The sequence below is a fragment of the Drosophila biarmipes genome, chromosome 3R, assembly GCF_025231255.1.
Source record: "Drosophila biarmipes strain raj3 chromosome 3R, RU_DBia_V1.1, whole genome shotgun sequence".
NCBI classification, from domain to species: Eukaryota; Metazoa; Arthropoda; class Insecta; order Diptera; family Drosophilidae; genus Drosophila; species Drosophila biarmipes.
In genome coordinates this window covers 23,186,675-23,208,649 of record NC_066616.1, presented here as the reverse complement: position 1 = coordinate 23,208,649, position 21,975 = coordinate 23,186,675, and the positions used below count along the sequence as shown (strand labels likewise).

Here is a 21,975-nt window from a genome sequence, read left to right as displayed (position 1 = left end):
GCCAGGCGAAAAAAATGACCTGGGCAGGCGACCTCCCACCGTCTCTAAGACAATCGATTGATCGTACAGATTAGCTGAGATATATATCCACACTAAACTAATCCATATGCGGAATGGTGCACCTTCGATCTGTTTATCTTGGAACGTGGGAAGCATGGATGACTCAGATGCAGTGCAGCCTGCACTTGTCCCCAAAGCATCGTAAAGATTTTACTGCCCATTAAGTTGTAACCTGGCCATTGGGCTTGGGGTTTTCGTGTTCGAATTATTATTTTTAAATTTATTTTTGTTTTGTCATTCGATTAAAGCCCGTTTTGTTTGTTTACTCGGGTTTAATTTAATACGCGTTTTAATGGCTTTGCTTTTGATTTATTTGGCACACTTGCGCGAGTGGCGGGCCTTATGAAAAGCGCAGACAAGCCAATATATTTATCTACGGGCACACACTGCGTATGGGCAATGTGCGAACATTTGGCAATTTGTTATTATGCTCTGCTGCAGCACAAGCCCCTAATTAGTTGATACAGTGAGGCATTTTTTTAAATGTTGCCCATAAATTCCCCACTGTTTTGGGGTTCTCAGAAACCCGTTCGAGTGCATTTCCTGACTTGAACCTTGGTTCCATTCAGCCTTATGCCTTCGAAAATCACATTCTCACACCCGATTTATTTATTGTATCTGCTGTGTGTTGCCCACGCGGCCACAAAACATATAAATTACAAATATTTATTTGCTCTCCGACGCTTACAAAGTGTGTGCGTGTTTATTTGGACAGCTCGAGATGAAATCCCCGCGGCGAGGAGTGGGAAACAGGCTTCGGGCCTGCACCTGGCACACCTTCTTAAGTCCAAAAAATCGAAAAAAAATCATCGCGAAATCCGAGCCTCAATCACAAGACAATTAAAAGCCGTTTCGTTTTTGGAGCGAGCTGGCGAACGCACCCGTTTGAAATCGAAATGCTGGGCTGTAAATTAACCGAATTTACTCGCCTGGAGCCACTTCAAAGGCAGGCGGCTCTTCTGCGAAACCAGTGGGCGGTGGGTGGTGCACGGCACAGAACAGATGGCCAAGGTGTGGATGTGCCTAAATGGCCTGGCAACCGGCGGAATGCGAGTGGATTGGACAGACTGGATGTTTATTTTTTATGCGGTTCGCTCAGGTTGCAAATTAAAAAGCTCTTCTATTGGGTTAAATAATCGCCCCGGCGAGAGTGTGTAAACAAATGTTGGAATTCCGCACAAGTTCTTATTTCACTGGCGTTTACGATCTTTTCTCATCCGCCGAACCGCTGCAACTGAACCTCAAGCGGGGACGTCCTTGTCTTCGGAGGCGAGGCAGTGTCAATGACACCGTGACTATGTTGTTTATCCGTTTGCATTGTTGGGCATCTCATAAATATTTCAAAACTCAAAAATATCACAAAGGGAAGTGCGCACGCGGAATACCTGATGCAACGCCTGTGTGTATGCAGCACGGATAGGATGTATCTGATGGATACACATGGAGATACACTTGATATACTATCTTGGCCGGCCGGCTGACCATGTGTTATCCTCCGGCTCTCGCCGGCAGGCAAACAAACAAACAAGAAAACATTTAGGGGTAAATAAAACTTGGCCAGAAGGCAGAAGCCCAGCGTTTGTAATTGGTGTGTGCTTGCCAGGAAATGTGAATAAACTTGAAATGCCAACGATGCGCTGTTTGCTTTTGTTTGGCGGACGCTCCTCTGTTATTGTTCTTAAACCATCTTGTTGAGCTTGGCATTGGCCAATGCGGCTTTTAATTGTTTCTGATTATGCATTTGAGTAACGACAAGTCCCAGTCTGACATTTCAATTGAGCTGGCATTCCCAAAGCCATCCTTGTCGCCATCGCCATCGCCAATCGTCGGCATCATCATCGCCATGTAAACATTGTGTTGACGCGATCGTTAGTTTGATTGGATACATCGGAGGGGTCTTCCCCGCCTTGACATCGACAATGCGCTGGCAAATTACAGCCGAAGTCGTTGATTTTGAATGGCATCCCACAGCCAGTCGATCAGAAATACCAATTGAATGCCAAACGAGCAGTTTGATGAATTGCATTTGCAAGGCGCCAGTGGGGTGACCACCAAAAGGGGTGACAATTCAGGGGAATCGAGCTCCTACGCCCCTGAATGAGAGCTTCACGTGACGTGAATCCAGAACGGACCAGGGCGTAGTGCACATCCATTAATCGACTTGAGTCATTAGCACGGGGGGCTATTTTAATTCATCGAGTCAATAAATAGCCATAAAACTATTTTTACACGTTCGCGGTTATGATGAGTGAAATATTTGGGGTAATTAAACAAAAATAGTCAGACGTTTATGCGATTCTCCTTGGCCACACACGCAGACCCGGCCGAATACCTAGAGTTACTCACAGGTAAATGGCCAAGGTCTGACTCATTGACTCAGGAACACTCGGCCATTGAAGGTGGCCAAATTGGAAAATAGAAAATATGTATGCTAGAGTTATGAGTTCGGAAAATTCTCCTTGGCAATTAAGACTTGTGGCGGGCAAAAGAAAACATCGAATGCCCGCAGGTGAGATTCATTAATTTAATATGCTAGCCGAGAACTTTGGTTGCCTGGTGGGGATTCGTTCAAAGTGCGATCTCGAGAGCCAACTGGGAGCCAAGAAAAAAGGGGCAGGGAGAAGGAATGCTGATTGCCTTTTGAAAGCCAAACAAATCGAATGGGTTTCTGGAATTCCATATTGTTCTATAGGAATGCGGAGGATTGGGCAACTCGAAAGAAGATCACCATTCCGGGAACATAGGTCCGCCAATCTGTCTGTCACTCGAAGGCAAGTGGGGGCGCCTTCATCATTGTCACTGTCACAGTCACTTGTCATTTGGAACATATAAAAGGGAAGATCTGGCCCCCCGGTGCATTTCGCCGATGTGGAATGGCGCCACATCAATCACCGCATTATGAAAGATGGCAAGTAAGGAATTAAGAATATCAGTCCTGGGTAACCGTATCGATTTCCTCGATAAACTGGACCCAATGGCCGCAGTTCCCATTCCCTTCGAATTCCTCCTGACTAAGCATGTCTGTGGGAATCTCGCAAGACAAGCAGTCACGTCAAGAATTCACAGCCCGGGAAGTTCCAGGGAAATGGTGATCAGCAGTTCGGGCTTGTATTAAGTTCGGTTCCGGCGAAGCCCAGTAGCCAAGTGCTCAATGGGAGCCTTTTTGGGGAGCCAGACCCGGGCATCAGCAGATGTGAAATTTGAAGAACACGTGCTCCGGCGGTCCGTCTGGTCGGGCGACTTGCATTCCGCGAGCTATGCGGAAAAGCCTTGCGAAACCCTCCAGCGATCGCATTTATTCTAATTATTGTCATTTTTCGTTTCACTTTATGTGCAGTGTTAATTTGAGAGCACTGTAGTTGCCTCTTTGTATCTGTATCTGTGTATCTTTCTGTTTCTGTTTCTGTGTCTGGGCGGGTTTGTCTGGTTGTCTGTCAATTAACCTCAGCGCTTTGCGTTGATACAGTAAGTTATGGCTTTTTAATCGCTGAAAATTTGCATGAGCAACTGTGCTCGTGCTCGTATTTCACTCCCTCCGTCAGTCAGTCAGTTAGTCATTCTGTCAGTCTTTCCAGCAACTTCGCCTCATTAGCGGGCCCTGCAGTTCAGTCCCTGCCCATGACTCCAAGTGCATGCCAAAAGCAAGAGTTGGGTTCAGATTGGAGTCAGAACTTCACTGTGAGAAAATACTTCTAGGATTAGCTACCTATTCTTTAGTAACTTTTAAGTAATTTTCGATTTTAGACAAGAATATCAATAATATTTTAATATGATATTAGTATTGCCTATAATATCTAAAATGTTTTTGAATTATATTAAATTATTTAAACAATACTAAAATGTATTTCTTTATTTTGAAATATAATGTAAGTATATGTTTAAATAAATGAATATTAATGCTAAAAAATATTCATATTATTATTTGGTTAGCTATCATATAAAGTATTAATAGATGTACTAACTTGTTATCCTATAAAAAAGCTTGCTGTTTGTAAATAAAATATATATTTGAAATGTTAACTTAGTTAGAGTTTCTTTTAATGTATTTTTTTAAACTTAAAATCATGTTTGCCCGTTAATGTTTAAATGAACTGCAAGCCCGATTCTTTGTTTAGTGCATATGTAAACAATTGATATGGCTGCACGGCACTGACATCTTAACATTTGTTTTCCTGTGTGCCTTTGTGCATTCATTTCATTCAGATCTCGCAGGCAGTTCCTCTGCATTTCATAAATTATTCATTGCGAGTCCCTGCGAGCTGGACGTTTTGTATCTGGCAGATACGTCAGTGGACGGTGAACCGCGGACATTTGACGGCCGACGTTTGAGGCGCGTCACTGACCCCCGCGATTGCATTTATGAATTTGATTTTGGCGGCGATTCCCGTTTCACTTGTTCCCCGAATGCCGGGGGCCCACAAAAGCCAACAAAGCCAACGGGACATATGAATCAGCCACATATTACCCACATAAGCACTTCTACATGTGAGTACGTCTGCATGTCTGAGCATATCAAAATTTGGCCGGGGTCAGTGCACTTTTCAAAAGCGACATTATTTATTGTTCCGATCGAGATTGGGTGCCAGGCATTTGGGGCACTGGCGGAGGGGGAAAAACCCAGCTCATATATCAGTTATAATTAAACAGGCAATTATAGGCTTTCTAATCACATTTGCCACAGCTCATTTGGCTTGCCTTTTCGAACCCCTCGCTGATCTTGAATTTTGTTCGCTTTTTTTCGACCAACCCGCGATACACTCAAGTTCGGGTTCGAGTTCAGCCAAGTGCGCTACATATATTTGCATATTCGTTGGCATGGCCCACTATTGTTGCTGCCGTACACGAGATGTTGCTGCTGTGCCGGCGATATTGCTGCTGCGTGGTGTTGCTGTTGCCGTTGACCGGCATCATTAATCTTAATGATGCGAAAGTTGCGACTGATTAATTTGTTCGATAATTAAAATTGATGGCCCTGCCGCAGGGGGAGGATCTCCTTTTAATCGATCTTACAATAAACGGAAGCAAAGGAAGAGCTGCTTGATATATAAAAAACCATAACAAAAGGCCTTCCAAAGCTGGGAAACTGAGAAAAAATAAAACACGAACACGGGTCAAGTGAAGCAAGTAATCAGACAAATGTTATATTAATGTTCCACGAGAGTTATGAGAATTCAGCGTGTTTTGCTGTCGTGCAACTTCCGACACGTTTCTTTCTCCCACTGTGTTGACGGCTTTTGTTTTCCATATACATATGCGTAGTTGTCAGCAAAAACAACACTTCAGATGTGTCTATTAACGCTTTTCATTACGACTTTTCCGCGGGCAATCTATTGTGTCATACGGGCCGCCCCAAAAGTGCTTCCTAATCGCACACCAGTGCAGTATGCTAATGCAGATTTATATCATTTTAACACCCACCATTTAGCCCGAACATTTTTGTGTTATTTATTTACTGCTCAGCGAGGCTTGCAAAAAATTAACGCCTTTGGTTTTGGTTTATTGTCACATTTTTTGCCTCTCCAAAACATTTATTTATTTGTCGCCGGCTGTTCTACTAATTCCAAACGCTCAAAAAGAGTGTCAACCGAAGAGGAAGAGGAACATTCTTGAGAAATATCTTTAAGCAATTCTCGCATATATCCGAGATGTGTAAGTCAAACCGAAGATGTCTAGTCGCAGATAATAAATCCAAATGAAAATATTTCGCCAGACAGAGACACTCGGATGGGCCCACATGTGCCACAGTTATTATTTTAGTGTTGTCTGCTATTTATTTTTATTTTACATATTAATACATATTTTATTGTTCGCAGCTCTTTTTTTCTGTTGCCTTATTTATTGTCAAATTGCTGGTGTATTTTTATAATTTTCTGTTTATGCCTTGCATATATCACAATTTTTTATTGCAAGCTGCTGCTTTCATTCGGTTTCTTGTTACTTTTTTGGTAGGTTAATTAAGCAGTTTTACTGCTTCCTCGTCGCTGTATTCTTGCCATATTATATCATAGTTTTTACGATCGTTTTCGAGCCGACAAACGTTCAATTCGCTGCACACAAGAGTTCATTTCAAACAAATACATGCATCAAAATTCTGACACGCTTCTGTCTGTTTGGCGAAAAAAAATTAACAGAAAAGAAAGTACACAAAAAGTTAAAATAAACACTGGGAAAATAAATGGCAAATTTAAAAAAGAACTGACTATGCTATTTTTGGGGCCCGGCATCGGCGTCCTCGATCGCTCTCGTTTCCATGCCATGCATTTCTTTAGCTTTTTTTCCCCCAGCCAAGCATTTTCTATTGGAAATTTTATTTTCCCATAAATTTAACCTCAAAGCCTCTCGCACTCATCATTTGTCTAAATTTTTTTAGCACAGTTCTTGGGTTTTTTGTTTATTTTCCCAACATTTTCTTTACGCACATTTCTCTTCTGTTTTGTTTGCTTACGCCAATCGCTTGCAAAAAAAGTTAACAAATTAATTTTGCTCTTTTTCCTTTTGGCCAGCCCACATCCTACAGCGCCAGAAATTCGCTTGGTATCACTATTTTTAGTAAAGGGCATGTTTACTTAATTTTCGATTTTTATCGTATTTCGATTTCATTTTATTTCAGCAGTGGCGCTGAAACGTGTGAAAGTTTGGCATAAACATTGCTTCAATTTCAATTCGAATCTATTCACCGTGTAAAATATCTATTTAAAATAGATTTCTTCTGCCTGCCGGCATTTTGTAGAAAATATTTATAAAGTGTTTTACTCTCAGGAATCTGAACATTAATTTTAGTGGGCACTGTGTGTAAGCAAATGGCCTAAGTTGTTTCGTTCTCAGGTTGGAACTTATGGTATTCGAAATTGTAGTACTTTTTCCAGCCGATGAAAGATAGGTGGATAATAATAGCCGGTGCTAAAACTAATTTCCTGCTGGGTTATTAAATATTTGGTTAGCTCTTTTCGTAAGGGAATATCTTTAATTAACAGTGATAAGCTTTCAAAAATAATATTTGTAAATTGTTCTGATACTTGTACATACATTATGCTAACTAAATTTACCTATCAATTCCATATATTAAACACAACAAAGATTATATTCACCTCTGAGTCAAGAGCTCGGAAATGACAAATCTTCGAACTCTGATGATTATTCACTAAAACAATTCTAAATTTTATCAGTTTAATTTGGGAATTTTCGAAAAATTCGTCAGACTAAGTTAAGTAATAAACTATATTTTCCACATCAATCTTATGCAATTTTATCTGACTGTATACGTAAAATATATTTCTGCACTTCCGCTGCACAATTTCATTCATTCCACTGGAATTATGATATTTTTAATTTTCGCCTAGTTCTTGGCAAATATAAATTTCGGCGATTTTTCTGCAGCAGTTGTGCTGAGATCTTGGCGCGAAGTTCGAAATGAGACTGAGGGAACGTTTTCTGAAAACATACAAAGTGTATTCGCATTTTCCTGCTGATCGTTAGTTTCCCCGATTGGCCTGTGTAAACATTCTGGCGATAGAGCTATGCGTATCCACGAGTTCAGGAGAGCAGGTAACTCGTGGTGGGTGTGTATAGGAGCTCAGGTGGTATATGTAGGATCAGCAAGCCAGTAAATGCTATACTATGACTCAGGAACTCTTTCCTTAGAACAGAAGAGATCTATCTCGATCCGGTGAGCACGGTTCGAAGATGTTCTCTCTCTCGCAAATAATTTTAGAACACCACCTATACATACGCTTTCCAATATGCTTTCTATTTTTTCTACTAGTCTTAAGAAGACCGCACTGTGCCAACAAACTAATAATATCGCAGTTCTCGATTGCAACCATCTGCAACGGCTTTTGACAATCTGATAAATGCGATGCAAATTGCGAAAATACATATCTTTCGAGAGGAAGAATCCGAGCAATGCTGGCGCCCTGTGGCCACATCGCTCTGCACTTGACCTCAGTGCCGCCGGAAAGGCGGAAAAGTTTATTGTTTCAATTGGCAGTTGGCCGTTGGCCGTTGGCGGTGCTGCCAACCACAAACTAAATGAAAGACTGGGTTCCGAGAGGTATGAAATAGGGTTGGTAAAACCATCGACATTATCGATGGTTGAATATCAATCACCGATGGTTTTTTTCTTAGAATTTATGCTATTAGTTGATTATATCTAATGGAATACATTATATTAGTAGTATATAATTGTTTTTTACTTCATTGTTTAAAGGTGTATACAGTGTATACAGTGTATACAACACAAATTCTATACCATCGATAGTATCGATAGTGATTACCATCGATAGCCAAAAACTACGATAGTGTCCTATCGATGATTTCACAACTCTAGTATGTATATGATATACTTGGACATAATCCAGAGGCTCTGCATTCGGGGAGTGTCTTGGTTCGTTAGGCCAGCAGCAACACGCCCTATTCGTGCGAATTTATGACCAAATAAAATCGGAACGCCCCTGACAAATTCTGGGACTTTTCTGAAAATTGTCGTCGTCTGTTCCGCTTTTTGGCTCTAATTGCCAAATGTCTTTGACATACGCTCGTGCCTCGCCCCCAACGTCTGTGACATAAGGCAATAATTCTGAGATCCGCTGAAATCTGCTGAGATCCGACATGTGGGAGCGTTGATCTTTGCGGCTATTTTCGGAGCCCTGGTCTTCCAGGAAGTATGCAATTTATTATGCAAACCGCTTGGCTAGCTTCCACTGGGTTATTTGCACTCAAATTAACTCTAATTTATGGTATTGTCCCTGAATCGGTGACATTAATTCGATATAAGAAAAATAGATATAAACGAATAAACTTGCTGAACCAGCGTTGAATTTGCCAATTCGACTTTTTGAATTCTTATGTCTTGTTGCACCTTAAACAGAAATCTGTTTTTTGGTCGATGATCTGAGATCTAAGATCCTAGCCCACTAATTGGCAAACGCCCCAATAAAAAAGCTCTTAAATATGCCTTTGTTTGTTATGATTTCCTAATTAGCAGCATATCAAATCATAATTGGGCACTAAAAGTATATTTTATTGTTGCAACTACTTGTGCAGAATTTAGAAAACAAGGCAATAACTCTATGCTGGGCATAAATTCGGAGCATAAATTCCCTGGCAACTTTGCCAGCACACGCAGAGTATTAAAATTAAGACATTGTGTGGCGGAGAATTTTATGGCACACCAATTGAGGTCGCAACTTGGCCACCATAAAAAATAATTGAGAGTCGGCGGATAATAATAGGAAGCCAATTTACGACAACACTGGTTCACTGTGTAAGTAAATGGCCTTTGGCTGCCAGAGGATTTTCAATATTTGGGAGAAAAATAAGAACACCCAAGCAGTTTTGCCTACCATCAAGATATCCATGAAAGCTTTGGGCTGGCCAGCTTTCCGCTGCCTTCGTTGGTAAAAATCTCCACTTGAAGAGGTCTCCATCTTGTGGTACATCTTGTCTAATTGATGGCAACTATTTTTCACTGTTCATTATTTTTTCCCGTAGGAGTTATCCCAGGGCTTTCCCTGCTCAAGGTGCCCACTGATTTAGCACTGAAATGTCGCGCAGACGCAACGCCAACTTGCAATCACAATGCCACGATCTCCACGACAGAATTGCAGGCGACAACAGGCGCGATTTCGAGTTCACTAAACTGCGGCTGCGGCTGCGCCTGCGCAATTTGTAAGGCCTTTAAGCAGCCAAGCCCCGCGGCAAATTAGGAGGTCCTTGCTCTGCAGCCTGCAGCCTGTGCGCTGTGTGGTATTTTAATACGAGACTGCGAGTGGAACCGAATCCGCGTAGGAGGAGCAGGCAAATATGATCGGCTCTGCGTCACGCGAGCGACTGAAAGATCACTTGTGTTGGTGGCAGGCGGATGGCGCAGATGCTGGTTTCTGCCTCTGCGAGACAACAAGAGCAGCAGCAGCAGCAGCAAAAGCAGCAACATCAGCACCAGCAACAGCAGCAGCAGCAACACCACAGCAGCAACAGCAACACAGCAACAGCAGCAACACAGTGTAGCAGACAAGGAAGGGCGCCGTCTCTGTCATCTGCAATATCCCATCCTCGGATGGCGTACAACTTGTGTATTTAATACCCTAATGAATTATTACAGTTTAATGAAAAATGGGCTGAAATAATTACGGGGTCCGTGGCGTCTGATTGAAGAAGTTTTGTGCCTGAAAACAACACCATTTGCCGCTCTTAATTACAACAACTGAACAAACACTAATGGGAGGAGAACACTGGATGGATTTAACAACAATTTTCGCGGTCCCAGCATGGTCGGTTATAATAGGCCCTGGTGTTTGCATACCCCACATGGGTCGGCAACTTGGGACATGGTAAAAACGCACGTGGGACCCCAGGGAGTTGGCAACACACTTAGACACGCACAGCCTTTGTCGATCTGGTAGATGGGCATTTAAGACCCTTTTTCTGACTGGCCCGAAGGGCTCGTTTTGGGTACTTATTAACGCTTCATTAAATTTCCGTTTGCGCCCACAAAGCAAATGCGAACGGACAGCCACGAAGTTTTTTTCCTCTTCTTTTTTTTTGGCCAGCCCAAGAGGGCCATCGGAAGGTTAAGAACACTCGAGAGTAGAACTGGTTTTTCAGAACCCATCGATAAGGCGGATTCCTCAAGAGAGCTGCCAGCCGATAAGATCCAAGTTAATTGAGGCGCGCAAGTGCCCTGGTCAGAACTTTGAACCGGAACTGTTAGCTCAGAAAGAGCAAAACAAAAGCTAACGCTTAGGAATTTTTTAAATTTTGTATTTACCAGCGAAAGGATCAGATAAGACCAATTTATTTAGACCGCCCAAAATGCTAATTGTTGATAACCTGAAAAGCGAAACTGCGGCTGAGCTAATTAAGCCAAGACCTGAGAGAATTTCAGCAGATTAAACTGATAGATTCTGGTTTCTACAGGGTATCCGCAAGTGGGCGCTCACTTGTCTGGCGAAGTTTTGAGCAGCTGCGATGATTACCGCTGAGACACTTCTCGTACGCAACTGATTGCGGTCCCCGAAGAAATCAACAAAATATAAACCATAAAAATTAATAAATTTTTCGTATTACATTATTACGCACGAGAGAAACAAAAAGGCCACAACAAAGACAATGGGTTGAACCGAAAGCCAAACAGAGACCAAGTTCACGGTTGGCAGTTGTCAGTTGGCCATTGAAAGCCGCATTTGAGGCTCGGGGCTTTGGTTTTTTGGCTTTTTAGGTTTTTTTTTTCCAGCCTGCTTGGGCTGGGTTTTCGGGCGACTGTTCAATCCATCAAAAGAGATTATATTCATTAACTAGGCGAACGGCCGGCCACAAGAATTGGAACGTCGACGGTGCTGATGGCCACTGTACTGCTGGAATTTCTTAATTTTTTTGACAGTTCTCATCAAAATGTGTTGAAATTGCTATTATTATTTGTCTGGGTTACAAGAATCATCCAACAGGCGCGCATGACAAGCCAAAATTCTGCGTATTCAATAGCCGCCAGATCTGTGGACTCCATTAAAAGGCCGTTTTGATCTCTGACAATTAGACGCCATCAAAATTAATGCCCGTCCTCAGAAAATTCGCTCTAAGTGTGTTAGCAGCATCTGTTCGAGTAGTCAGCGCCTAACGCACTTGACACTCAAATCGGGAAAGTTTGGTCATCCCATCTTCGATGGACGGCTGGCCTTGGCGGGCCAATATAGATATTACATATATGTCTATTTGGCGGATCCGAACAGATTTAAATACAGATTCCCGCAGCTGTCGGATGTGCTCAGGCAATTAGTTTGTTTTCACTTTGACATGTTTACAAGAACCGAACGCTATTGGCCTAGTCTAGAGTCCGATAATTATGGGGAGCAGATGGTTTGCCTCAGCGACTTTTTGGGCGGGGAGGCGTAAAAAACGATTTGGAAAGGGCAGGGTGCTTGAAGGCTTCCGGGAGCAGACCCAAAGAGGCTACCCCGTGATCACGACCTCGGCGACAAATGAGGAAACGACTTCTCGAAACTCCACGAAAATGTATTATTAATGGCGATGCGACCAAAACTCACATTTAATTGCTTTAATTTTAATTGCACGCTGCTTAGCCCAGAAAAGGAGATGACCGCTTAAGATCTTCATGCAAATTTGGCAAATGGAACCACTTCGGCTTTATCCGACTCAATCGGAATCGGAATCTCCATCTGAATGTATCGATTCGTCTCGTCTGCGCTACCAATTTGGTAGCTTGCCCAGCAAGTGGGCTAACCAGTGCAGTCGAAGGCTTTGTTTCGCCGAGACTGTGACCCACAGCGAATAAGGCATTTCATAGAAGCGTATTAATATTTATGAATAATAATCATAATGGTAATAATTATTCAAGTGTATTCTATTTGGTAACCTAACCTAACCTAACGAGATCCACTCGAGGTTGATGTACTTGAAAAGCGGCGAATGTACACATGCTCTTGTTGAGCAAACAGACCCACATACTCGAACTTAGTCACATCCATGGCACAGACACAGTGTTTTCTTAGTGGGTAGTGCCAGTGCCGTAGTTTCACAAGTAACCAAGTAACCAAGTTGGCCACTCTTAATCGGAAGGTGTGCCGCACAGGCCGTACACATAGGCACTTTAGTATGTGCTTAGCTCTCGACAACGCACATCTGCTCGAAGACCGGATTATGGGACCCCAGCGATCCAGCGATCCAGCGATCCATCGATCGTATCGTTCGATCGATCGATCGATTTGCCAAGCCAGGGATTGCGACATCAGCGGGTCGCACTATCCATACAAATGCGGCTAACTGCCTGACATTTGTTTGCCGATTTGCATTGTCTCCGCCATTTAACGGCGTTCATTAACCGCAGGTATTTATGACCCCCAATTCCATTGACCAGCTACCAGCTAGCAGCCACCACGTTCTTATTCTAATTTAGCCCATTTGGCATAGGTCTGCCATCAATCTACTTAGCATGGCCATTGGCCGCCGATCGATTCGCTTGTCACGCTCGGCATGACAAATTGGACAAGAGTTCATTTGTGGGTGGATATTTTGGGCCAGACCAGGGTGAACCTTATATGCCTCAGATCCATTTAGCCGCCAGTCTTTTCACTCGGGCCCAAACGGGTTTGCGAGAAACAGAATTTCTGGTGCCCTGGGCCAGCAGACCGATCTGACCCAATTTCCTTGACACATGCCTGGCAGGTTTACAAACAAAAACTGTTACGGTTAACAATAATTAATTCTTTTTCTGCCCTCTCCGGCGGGGCGTTGGCAGTTCTCATTATTCCAACTGGGCCGCTGTCTCTTTTTCGCCAATTGCCGATTTCATTAGGCCATAATTGAGTTTAGTTGTCGGTTTGTCAGTTTGTCAGTGAGCCCATAAACACGGATAGGTGCCCTGGGGCCAAGAGCCGGGTAAACCACCTCGCCGCCACCGCTGGAGACCCGGGTTTTTGGCGCTAAAGAGCAACCCCAGCTTGCGGCCACGTTCATTGAGAATTGCGGATGGCGGATCGCGAATTGTTAATCGAGAACCCCGGCCACAAAGTTCCCACGCCTCGAATTGTTCACGCACGCTTTAGTATTATAAACAAGAAAAAGCTCTGTCTCCAAACTCGAATGTCTTATACCTTGTATTTAGGCTTATGGGCTTAGGATTTGCTTTATTGCATCTCGGTTGCAATATGTACATGAGCTTATGACTCCTTTTGCATATTTGTAGGGGCTGATTGGATGTAATTTAAAACACTCTGAATACTTCTAAATTGTATTGCAGAATTCTACCACAAACTCATGGAGGTTCAGTTTGGTTCCGCTACCGACCCCCCTAAAAATACCAAAAAATCGAACATGAAAATGGGCTAAAATTTCGACCATTGCTAAAATGAAATATTTCAATGTAGGTTATTAGAGAATTCTACCACAAACTTTTAGAGGTATCCCACGTCTAAATCGGGAAAAATTACCCAAGCTATCAAGATTAGAAGTGCAGTTTTGGGTTCCAGTACTAAAACCCACTGGAAATGCCAAAAAATATGACATGAAAATGGGCTAAAATTTCGACCATCGCTAAAATGAAATATTTGAATGCAGAATATTAGATAACTCCACCACAAATTCATAGAGGTATCCCACGTCTAAATCGGGATAAAATTACCCAAGTTATCAAGATTAGAAGTGCAGTTTTGGGTTCCAGTACTGAAACCCACTGGAAATGCCAAAAAATATGACATGAAAATGGGCTAAAATTTCGACCATCGCTAAAATGAAATATTTGAATGCAGAATATTAGATAACTCCACCACAAATTCATAGAGGTATCCCACGTCTAAATCGGGATAAAATTACCCAAGTTATCAAGATTAGAAGTGCAGTTTTGGGTTCCAGTACTAAAACCCACTGGAAATGCCAAAAAATATGTCATGAAAATGGGCTAAAATTTCGACCATCGCTAAAATGAAATATTTGAATGCAGAATATTAGATAACTCCACCACAAATTCATAGAGGTATCCCACGTCTAAATCGGGATAAAATTACCCAAGTTATCAAGATTAGAAGTGCAGTTTTGGGTTCCAGTACTGAAACCCACTGGAAATGCCAAAAAATCTGACTTGAGAATGGGCTACAATTTCGACCATCGCTAAAATGAAATATTTAAGTGCAGATTATTAGAGAATTCTACCACAAATTCGTAGAGGTATCCCACGTCTAAATCGGGATAAAATTACCCAAGTTATCAAGATTAGAAGTGCAGTTTTGGGTTCCAGTACTGAAACCCACTGGAAATGCCAAAAAATCTGACTTGAGAATGGCTACAATTTCGACCATCGCTAAAATGAAATATTTAAATGCAGATTATTAGAGAATTCTACCACAAATTCGTAGAGGTATCCCACGTCTAAATCGGGATAAAATTACCCAAGTTATCAAGATTAGAAGTGCAGTTTTGGGTTCCAGTACTGAAACCCACTGGAAATGCCAAAAAATCTGACTTGAGAATGGCTACAATTTCGACCATCGCTAAAATGAAATATTTAAATGCAGATTATTAGAGAATTCTACCACAAATTCGTAGAGGTATCCCACGTCTAAATCGGGATAAAATTACCCAAGTTATCAAGATTAGAAGTGCAGTTTTGGGTTCCAGTACTAAAACCCACTGGAAATGCCAAAAAATATGACATGAAAATGGGCTAAAATTTCGACCATCGCTAAAATGAAATATTTGAATGCAGAATATTAGATAACTCCACCACAAATTCATAGAGGTATCCCACGTCTAAATCGGGATAAAATTACCCAAGTTATCAAGATTAGAAGTGCAGTTTTGGGTTCCAGTACTGAAACCCACTGGAAATGCCAAAAAATCTGACATGAAAATGTGCTAAAATTTCGACCATCGCTAAAATGAAATATTTGAATGCAGATTATTAGAGAATTCCACCACAAATTCGTAGAGGTATCCCACGTCTAAATCGGGATAAAATTACCCAAGTTATCAAGATTAGAAGTGCAGTTTTGGGTTCCAGTACTGAAGAAGTGCAGTTTTGGGTTCCAGTACTAAAATCCACTGGAAATGCCAAAAAATATGTCATGAAAATGTGCTAAAATTTCGACCATCGCTAAAATGAAATATTTGAATGCAGAATATTAGATAACTCCACCACAAATTCATAGAGGTATCCCACGTCTAAATCGGGATAAAATTACCCAAGTTATCAAGATTAGAAGTGCAGTTTTGGGTTCCAGTACTGAAACCCACTGGAAATGCCAAAAAATCTGACTTGAGAATGGGCTACAATTTCGACCATCGCTAAAATGAAATATTTAAGTGCAGATTATTAGAGAATTCTACCACAAATTCGTAGAGGTATCCCACGTCTAAATCGGGATAAAATTACCCAAGTTATCAAGATTAGAAGTGCAGTTTTGGGTTCCAGTACTGAAACCCACTGGAAATGCCAAAAAATCTGACTTGAGAATGGCTACAATTTCGACCATCGCTAAAATGAAATATTTAAATGCAGATTATTAGAGAATTCTACCACAAATTCGTAGAGGTATCCCACGTCTAAATCGGGATAAAATTACCCAAGTTATCAAGATTAGAAGTGCAGTTTTGGGTTCCAGTACTAAAACCCACTGGAAATGCCAAAAAATATGACATGAAAATGGGCTAAAATTTCGACCATCGCTAAAATGAAATATTTGAATGCAGAATATTAGATAACTCCACCACAAATTCATAGAGGTATCCCACGTCTAAATCGGGATAAAATTACCCAAGTTATCAAGATTAGAAGTGCAGTTTTGGGTTCCAGTACTGAAACCCACTGGAAATGCCAAAAAATCTGACATGAAAATGTGCTAAAATTTCGACCATCGCTAAAATGAAATATTTGAATGCAGATTATTAGAGAATTCCACCACAAATTCGTAGAGGTATCCCACGTCTAAATCGGGATAAAATTACCCAAGTTATCAAGATTAGAAGTGCAGTTTTGGGTTCCAGTACTGAAGAAGTGCAGTTTTGGGTTCCAGTACTAAAATCCACTGGAAATGCCAAAAAATATGTCATGAAAATGTGCTAAAATTTCGACCATCGCTAAAATGAAATATTTGAATGCAGAATATTAGATAACTCCACCACAAATTCATAGAGGTATCCCACGTCTAAATCGGGATAAAATTACCCAAGTTATCAAGATTAGAAGTGCAGTTTTGGGTTCCAGTACTGAAACCCACTGGAAATGCCAAAAAATCTGACTTGAGAATGGGCTAAAATTTCGACCATCGCTAAAATGAAATATTTAAATGCAGATTATTAGAGAATTCTACCACAAATTCGTAGAGGTATCCCACGTCTAAATCGGGATAAAATTACCCAAGTTATCAAGATTAGAAGTGCAGTTTTGGGTTCCAGTACTGAAACCCACTGGAAATGCCAAAAAATCTGACTTGAGAATGGGCTAAAATTTCGACCATCGCTAAAATGAAATATTTAAATGCAGATTATTAGAGAATTCCACCGCAAATTCATAGAGGTATCCCACCTTTAAATCGGGATAAAATTACCCAAGTTATCAAGATTAGAAGTGCAGTTTTGGGTTCCAGTACTGAAACCCACTGGAAATGCCAAAAAATCTGACATGAAAATGGGCTAAAATATAATATTTAAATGTAAATTATTAGAGAATTCCACCGCAAATTCATAGAGGTATCCCACGTTTAAATCGGGATAAAATTACCCAAGTTATCAAGATTAGAAGTGCAGTTTTGGGTTCCAGTACTAAAACCCACTGGAAATGCCAAAAAATATGTCATGAAAATGGGCTAAAATTTCGACCATCGCTAAAATGAAATATTTGAATGCAGAATATTAGATAACTCCACCACAAATTCATAGAGGTATCCCACGTCTAAATCGGGATAAAATTACCCAAGTTATCAAGATTAGAAGTGCAGTTTTGGGTTCCAGTACTGAAACCCACTGGAAATGCCAAAAAATCTGACTTGAGAATGGGCTACAATTTCGACCATCGCTAAAATGAAATATTTAAGTGCAGATTATTAGAGAATTCTACCACAAATTCGTAGAGGTATCCCACGTCTAAATCGGGATAAAATTACCCAAGTTATCAAGATTAGAAGTGCAGTTTTGGGTTCCAGTACTGAAACCCACTGGAAATGCCAAAAAATCTGACTTGAGAATGGCTACAATTTCGACCATCGCTAAAATGAAATATTTAAATGCAGATTATTAGAGAATTCTACCACAAATTCGTAGAGGTATCCCACGTCTAAATCGGGATAAAATTACCCAAGTTATCAAGATTAGAAGTGCAGTTTTGGGTTCCAGTACTAAAACCCACTGGAAATGCCAAAAAATATGACATGAAAATGGGCTAAAATTTCGACCATCGCTAAAATGAAATATTTGAATGCAGAATATTAGATAACTCCACCACAAATTCATAGAGGTATCCCACGTCTAAATCGGGATAAAATTACCCAAGTTATCAAGATTAGAAGTGCAGTTTTGGGTTCCAGTACTGAAACCCACTGGAAATGCCAAAAAATCTGACATGAAAATGTGCTAAAATTTCGACCATCGCTAAAATGAAATATTTGAATGCAGATTATTAGAGAATTCCACCACAAATTCGTAGAGGTATCCCACGTCTAAATCGGGATAAAATTACCCAAGTTATCAAGATTAGAAGTGCAGTTTTGGGTTCCAGTACTGAAGAAGTGCAGTTTTGGGTTCCAGTACTAAAATCCACTGGAAATGCCAAAAAATATGTCATGAAAATGTGCTAAAATTTCGACCATCGCTAAAATGAAATATTTGAATGCAGAATATTAGATAACTCCACCACAAATTCATAGAGGTATCCCACGTCTAAATCGGGATAAAATTACCCAAGTTATCAAGATTAGAAGTGCAGTTTTGGGTTCCAGTACTGAAACCCACTGGAAATGCCAAAAAATCTGACTTGAGAATGGGCTAAAATTTCGACCATCGCTAAAATGAAATATTTAAATGCAGATTATTAGAGAATTCTACCACAAATTCGTAGAGGTATCCCACGTCTAAATCGGGATAAAATTACCCAAGTTATCAAGATTAGAAGTGCAGTTTTGGGTTCCAGTACTGAAACCCACTGGAAATGCCAAAAAATCTGACTTGAGAATGGGCTAAAATTTCGACCATCGCTAAAATGAAATATTTAAATGCAGATTATTAGAGAATTCCACCGCAAATTCATAGAGGTATCCCACCTTTAAATCGGGATAAAATTACCCAAGTTATCAAGATTAGAAGTGCAGTTTTGGGTTCCAGTACTGAAACCCACTGGAAATGCCAAAAAATCTGACATGAAAATGGGCTAAAATATAATATTTAAATGTAAATTATTAGAGAATTCCACCGCAAATTCATAGAGGTATCCCACGTTTAAATCGGGATAAAATTACCCAAGTTATCAAGATTAGAAGTGCAGTTTTGGGTTCCAGTACTAAAACCCACTGGAAATGCCAAAAAATATGTCATGAAAATGGGCTAAAATTTCGACCATCGCTAAAATGAAATATTTGAATGCAGAATATTAGATAACTCCACCACAAATTCATAGAGGTATCCCACGTCTAAATCGGGATAAAATTACCCAAGTTATCAAGATTAGAAGTGCAGTTTTGGGTTCCAGTACTGAAACCCACTGGAAATGCCAAAAAATCTGACTTGAGAATGGGCTACAATTTCGACCATCGCTAAAATGAAATATTTAAGTGCAGATTATTAGAGAATTCTACCACAAATTCGTAGAGGTATCCCACGTCTAAATCGGGATAAAATTACCCAAGTTATCAAGATTAGAAGTGCAGTTTTGGGTTCCAGTACTGAAACCCACTGGAAATGCCAAAAAATCTGACTTGAGAATGGCTACAATTTCGACCATCGCTAAAATGAAATATTTAAATGCAGATTATTAGAGAATTCTACCACAAATTCGTAGAGGTATCCCACGTCTAAATCGGGATAAAATTACCCAAGTTATCAAGATTAGAAGTGCAGTTTTGGGTTCCAGTACTAAAACCCACTGGAAATGCCAAAAAATATGACATGAAAATGGGCTAAAATTTCGACCATCGCTAAAATGAAATATTTGAATGCAGAATATTAGATAACTCCACCACAAATTCATAGAGGTATCCCACGTCTAAATCGGGATAAAATTACCCAAGTTATCAAGATTAGAAGTGCAGTTTTGGGTTCCAGTACTGAAACCCACTGGAAATGCCAAAAAATCTGACATGAAAATGTGCTAAAATTTCGACCATCGCTAAAATGAAATATTTGAATGCAGATTATTAGAGAATTCCACCACAAATTCGTAGAGGTATCCCACGTCTAAATCGGGATAAAATTACCCAAGTTATCAAGATTAGAAGTGCAGTTTTGGGTTCCAGTACTGAAGAAGTGCAGTTTTGGGTTCCAGTACTAAAATCCACTGGAAATGCCAAAAAATATGTCATGAAAATGTGCTAAAATTTCGACCATCGCTAAAATGAAATATTTGAATGCAGAATATTAGATAACTCCACCACAAATTCATAGAGGTATCCCACGTCTAAATCGGGATAAAATTACCCAAGTTATCAAGATTAGAAGTGCAGTTTTGGGTTCCAGTACTGAAACCCACTGGAAATGCCAAAAAATCTGACTTGAGAATGGGCTAAAATTTCGACCATCGCTAAAATGAAATATTTAAATGCAGATTATTAGAGAATTCTACCACAAATTCGTAGAGGTATCCCACGTCTAAATCGGGATAAAATTACCCAAGTTATCAAGATTAGAAGTGCAGTTTTGGGTTCCAGTACTGAAACCCACTGGAAATGCCAAAAAATCTGACTTGAGAATGGGCTAAAATTTCGACCATCGCTAAAATGAAATATTTAAATGCAGATTATTAGAGAATTCCACCGCAAATTCATAGAGGTATCCCACCTTTAAATCGGGATAAAATTACCCAAGTTATCAAGATTAGAAGTGCAGTTTTGGGTTCCAGTACTGAAACCCACTGGAAATGCCAAAAAATCTGACATGAAAATGGGCTAAAATATAATATTTAAATGTAAATTATTAGAGAATTCCACCGCAAATTCATAGAGGTATCCCACGTTTAAATCGGGATAAAATTACCCAAGTTATCAAGATTAGAAGTGCAGTTTTGGGTTCCAGTACTAAAACCCACTGGAAATGCCAAAAAATATGTCATGAAAATGGGCTAAAATTTCGACCATCGCTAAAATGAAATATTTGAATGCAGAATATTAGATAACTCCACCACAAATTCATAGAGGTATCCCACGTCTAAATCGGGATAAAATTACCCAAGTTATCAAGATTAGAAGTGCAGTTTTGGGTTCCAGTACTGAAACCCACTGGAAATGCCAAAAAATCTGACTTGAGAATGGGCTACAATTTCGACCATCGCTAAAATGAAATATTTAAGTGCAGATTATTAGAGAATTCTACCACAAATTCGTAGAGGTATCCCACGTCTAAATCGGGATAAAATTACCCAAGTTATCAAGATTAGAAGTGCAGTTTTGGGTTCCAGTACTGAAACCCACTGGAAATGCCAAAAAATCTGACTTGAGAATGGCTACAATTTCGACCATCGCTAAAATGAAATATTTAAATGCAGATTATTAGAGAATTCTACCACAAATTCGTAGAGGTATCCCACGTCTAAATCGGGATAAAATTACCCAAGTTATCAAGATTAGAAGTGCAGTTTTGGGTTCCAGTACTAAAACCCACTGGAAATGCCAAAAAATATGACATGAAAATGGGCTAAAATTTCGACCATCGCTAAAATGAAATATTTGAATGCAGAATATTAGATAACTCCACCACAAATTCATAGAGGTATCCCACGTCTAAATCGGGATAAAATTACCCAAGTTATCAAGATTAGAAGTGCAGTTTTGGGTTCCAGTACTGAAACCCACTGGAAATGCCAAAAAATCTGACATGAAAATGTGCTAAAATTTCGACCATCGCTAAAATGAAATATTTGAATGCAGATTATTAGAGAATTCCACCACAAATTCGTAGAGGTATCCCACGTCTAAATCGGGATAAAATTACCCAAGTTATCAAGATTAGAAGTGCAGTTTTGGGTTCCAGTACTGAAGAAGTGCAGTTTTGGGTTCCAGTACTAAAATCCACTGGAAATGCCAAAAAATATGTCATGAAAATGTGCTAAAATTTCGACCATCGCTAAAATGAAATATTTGAATGCAGAATATTAGATAACTCCACCACAAATTCATAGAGGTATCCCACGTCTAAATCGGGATAAAATTACCCAAGTTATCAAGATTAGAAGTGCAGTTTTGGGTTCCAGTACTGAAACCCACTGGAAAT

At 40.3% G+C, this 21,975-nt stretch overlaps 1 protein-coding gene and 1 non-coding gene across 4 annotated transcripts in view; one reads left to right on the top strand and one right to left on the bottom strand.

Moving 5' to 3' along the window:
- LOC108026162 (A disintegrin and metalloproteinase with thrombospondin motifs 20) overlaps positions 1-21,975 on the bottom strand; it is a 52,611-nt gene that overhangs the window by 12,029 nt on the left and 18,607 nt on the right. The window contains exon 1 of one of the 3 annotated variants that reach the window (XM_017096896.3): positions 9,402-9,775. The exons of 1 other annotated variant lie outside the window; for it this stretch is intronic. In XM_017096896.3, the coding sequence (XP_016952385.1) occupies positions 9,402-9,497 (96 nt within the window). In that variant the 5' untranslated portion in view covers positions 9,498-9,775. Of the gene's footprint in view, positions 1-7,148; positions 7,484-9,401; positions 9,776-21,975 lie in introns of those variants that run through there. One more of the 3 variants, XM_044091098.2, reaches the window with a different exon arrangement.
- Positions 1-21,975, top strand: part of LOC108026185 (uncharacterized) — a 40,928-nt gene that overhangs the window by 7,581 nt on the left and 11,372 nt on the right. The window lies entirely within an intron of this gene.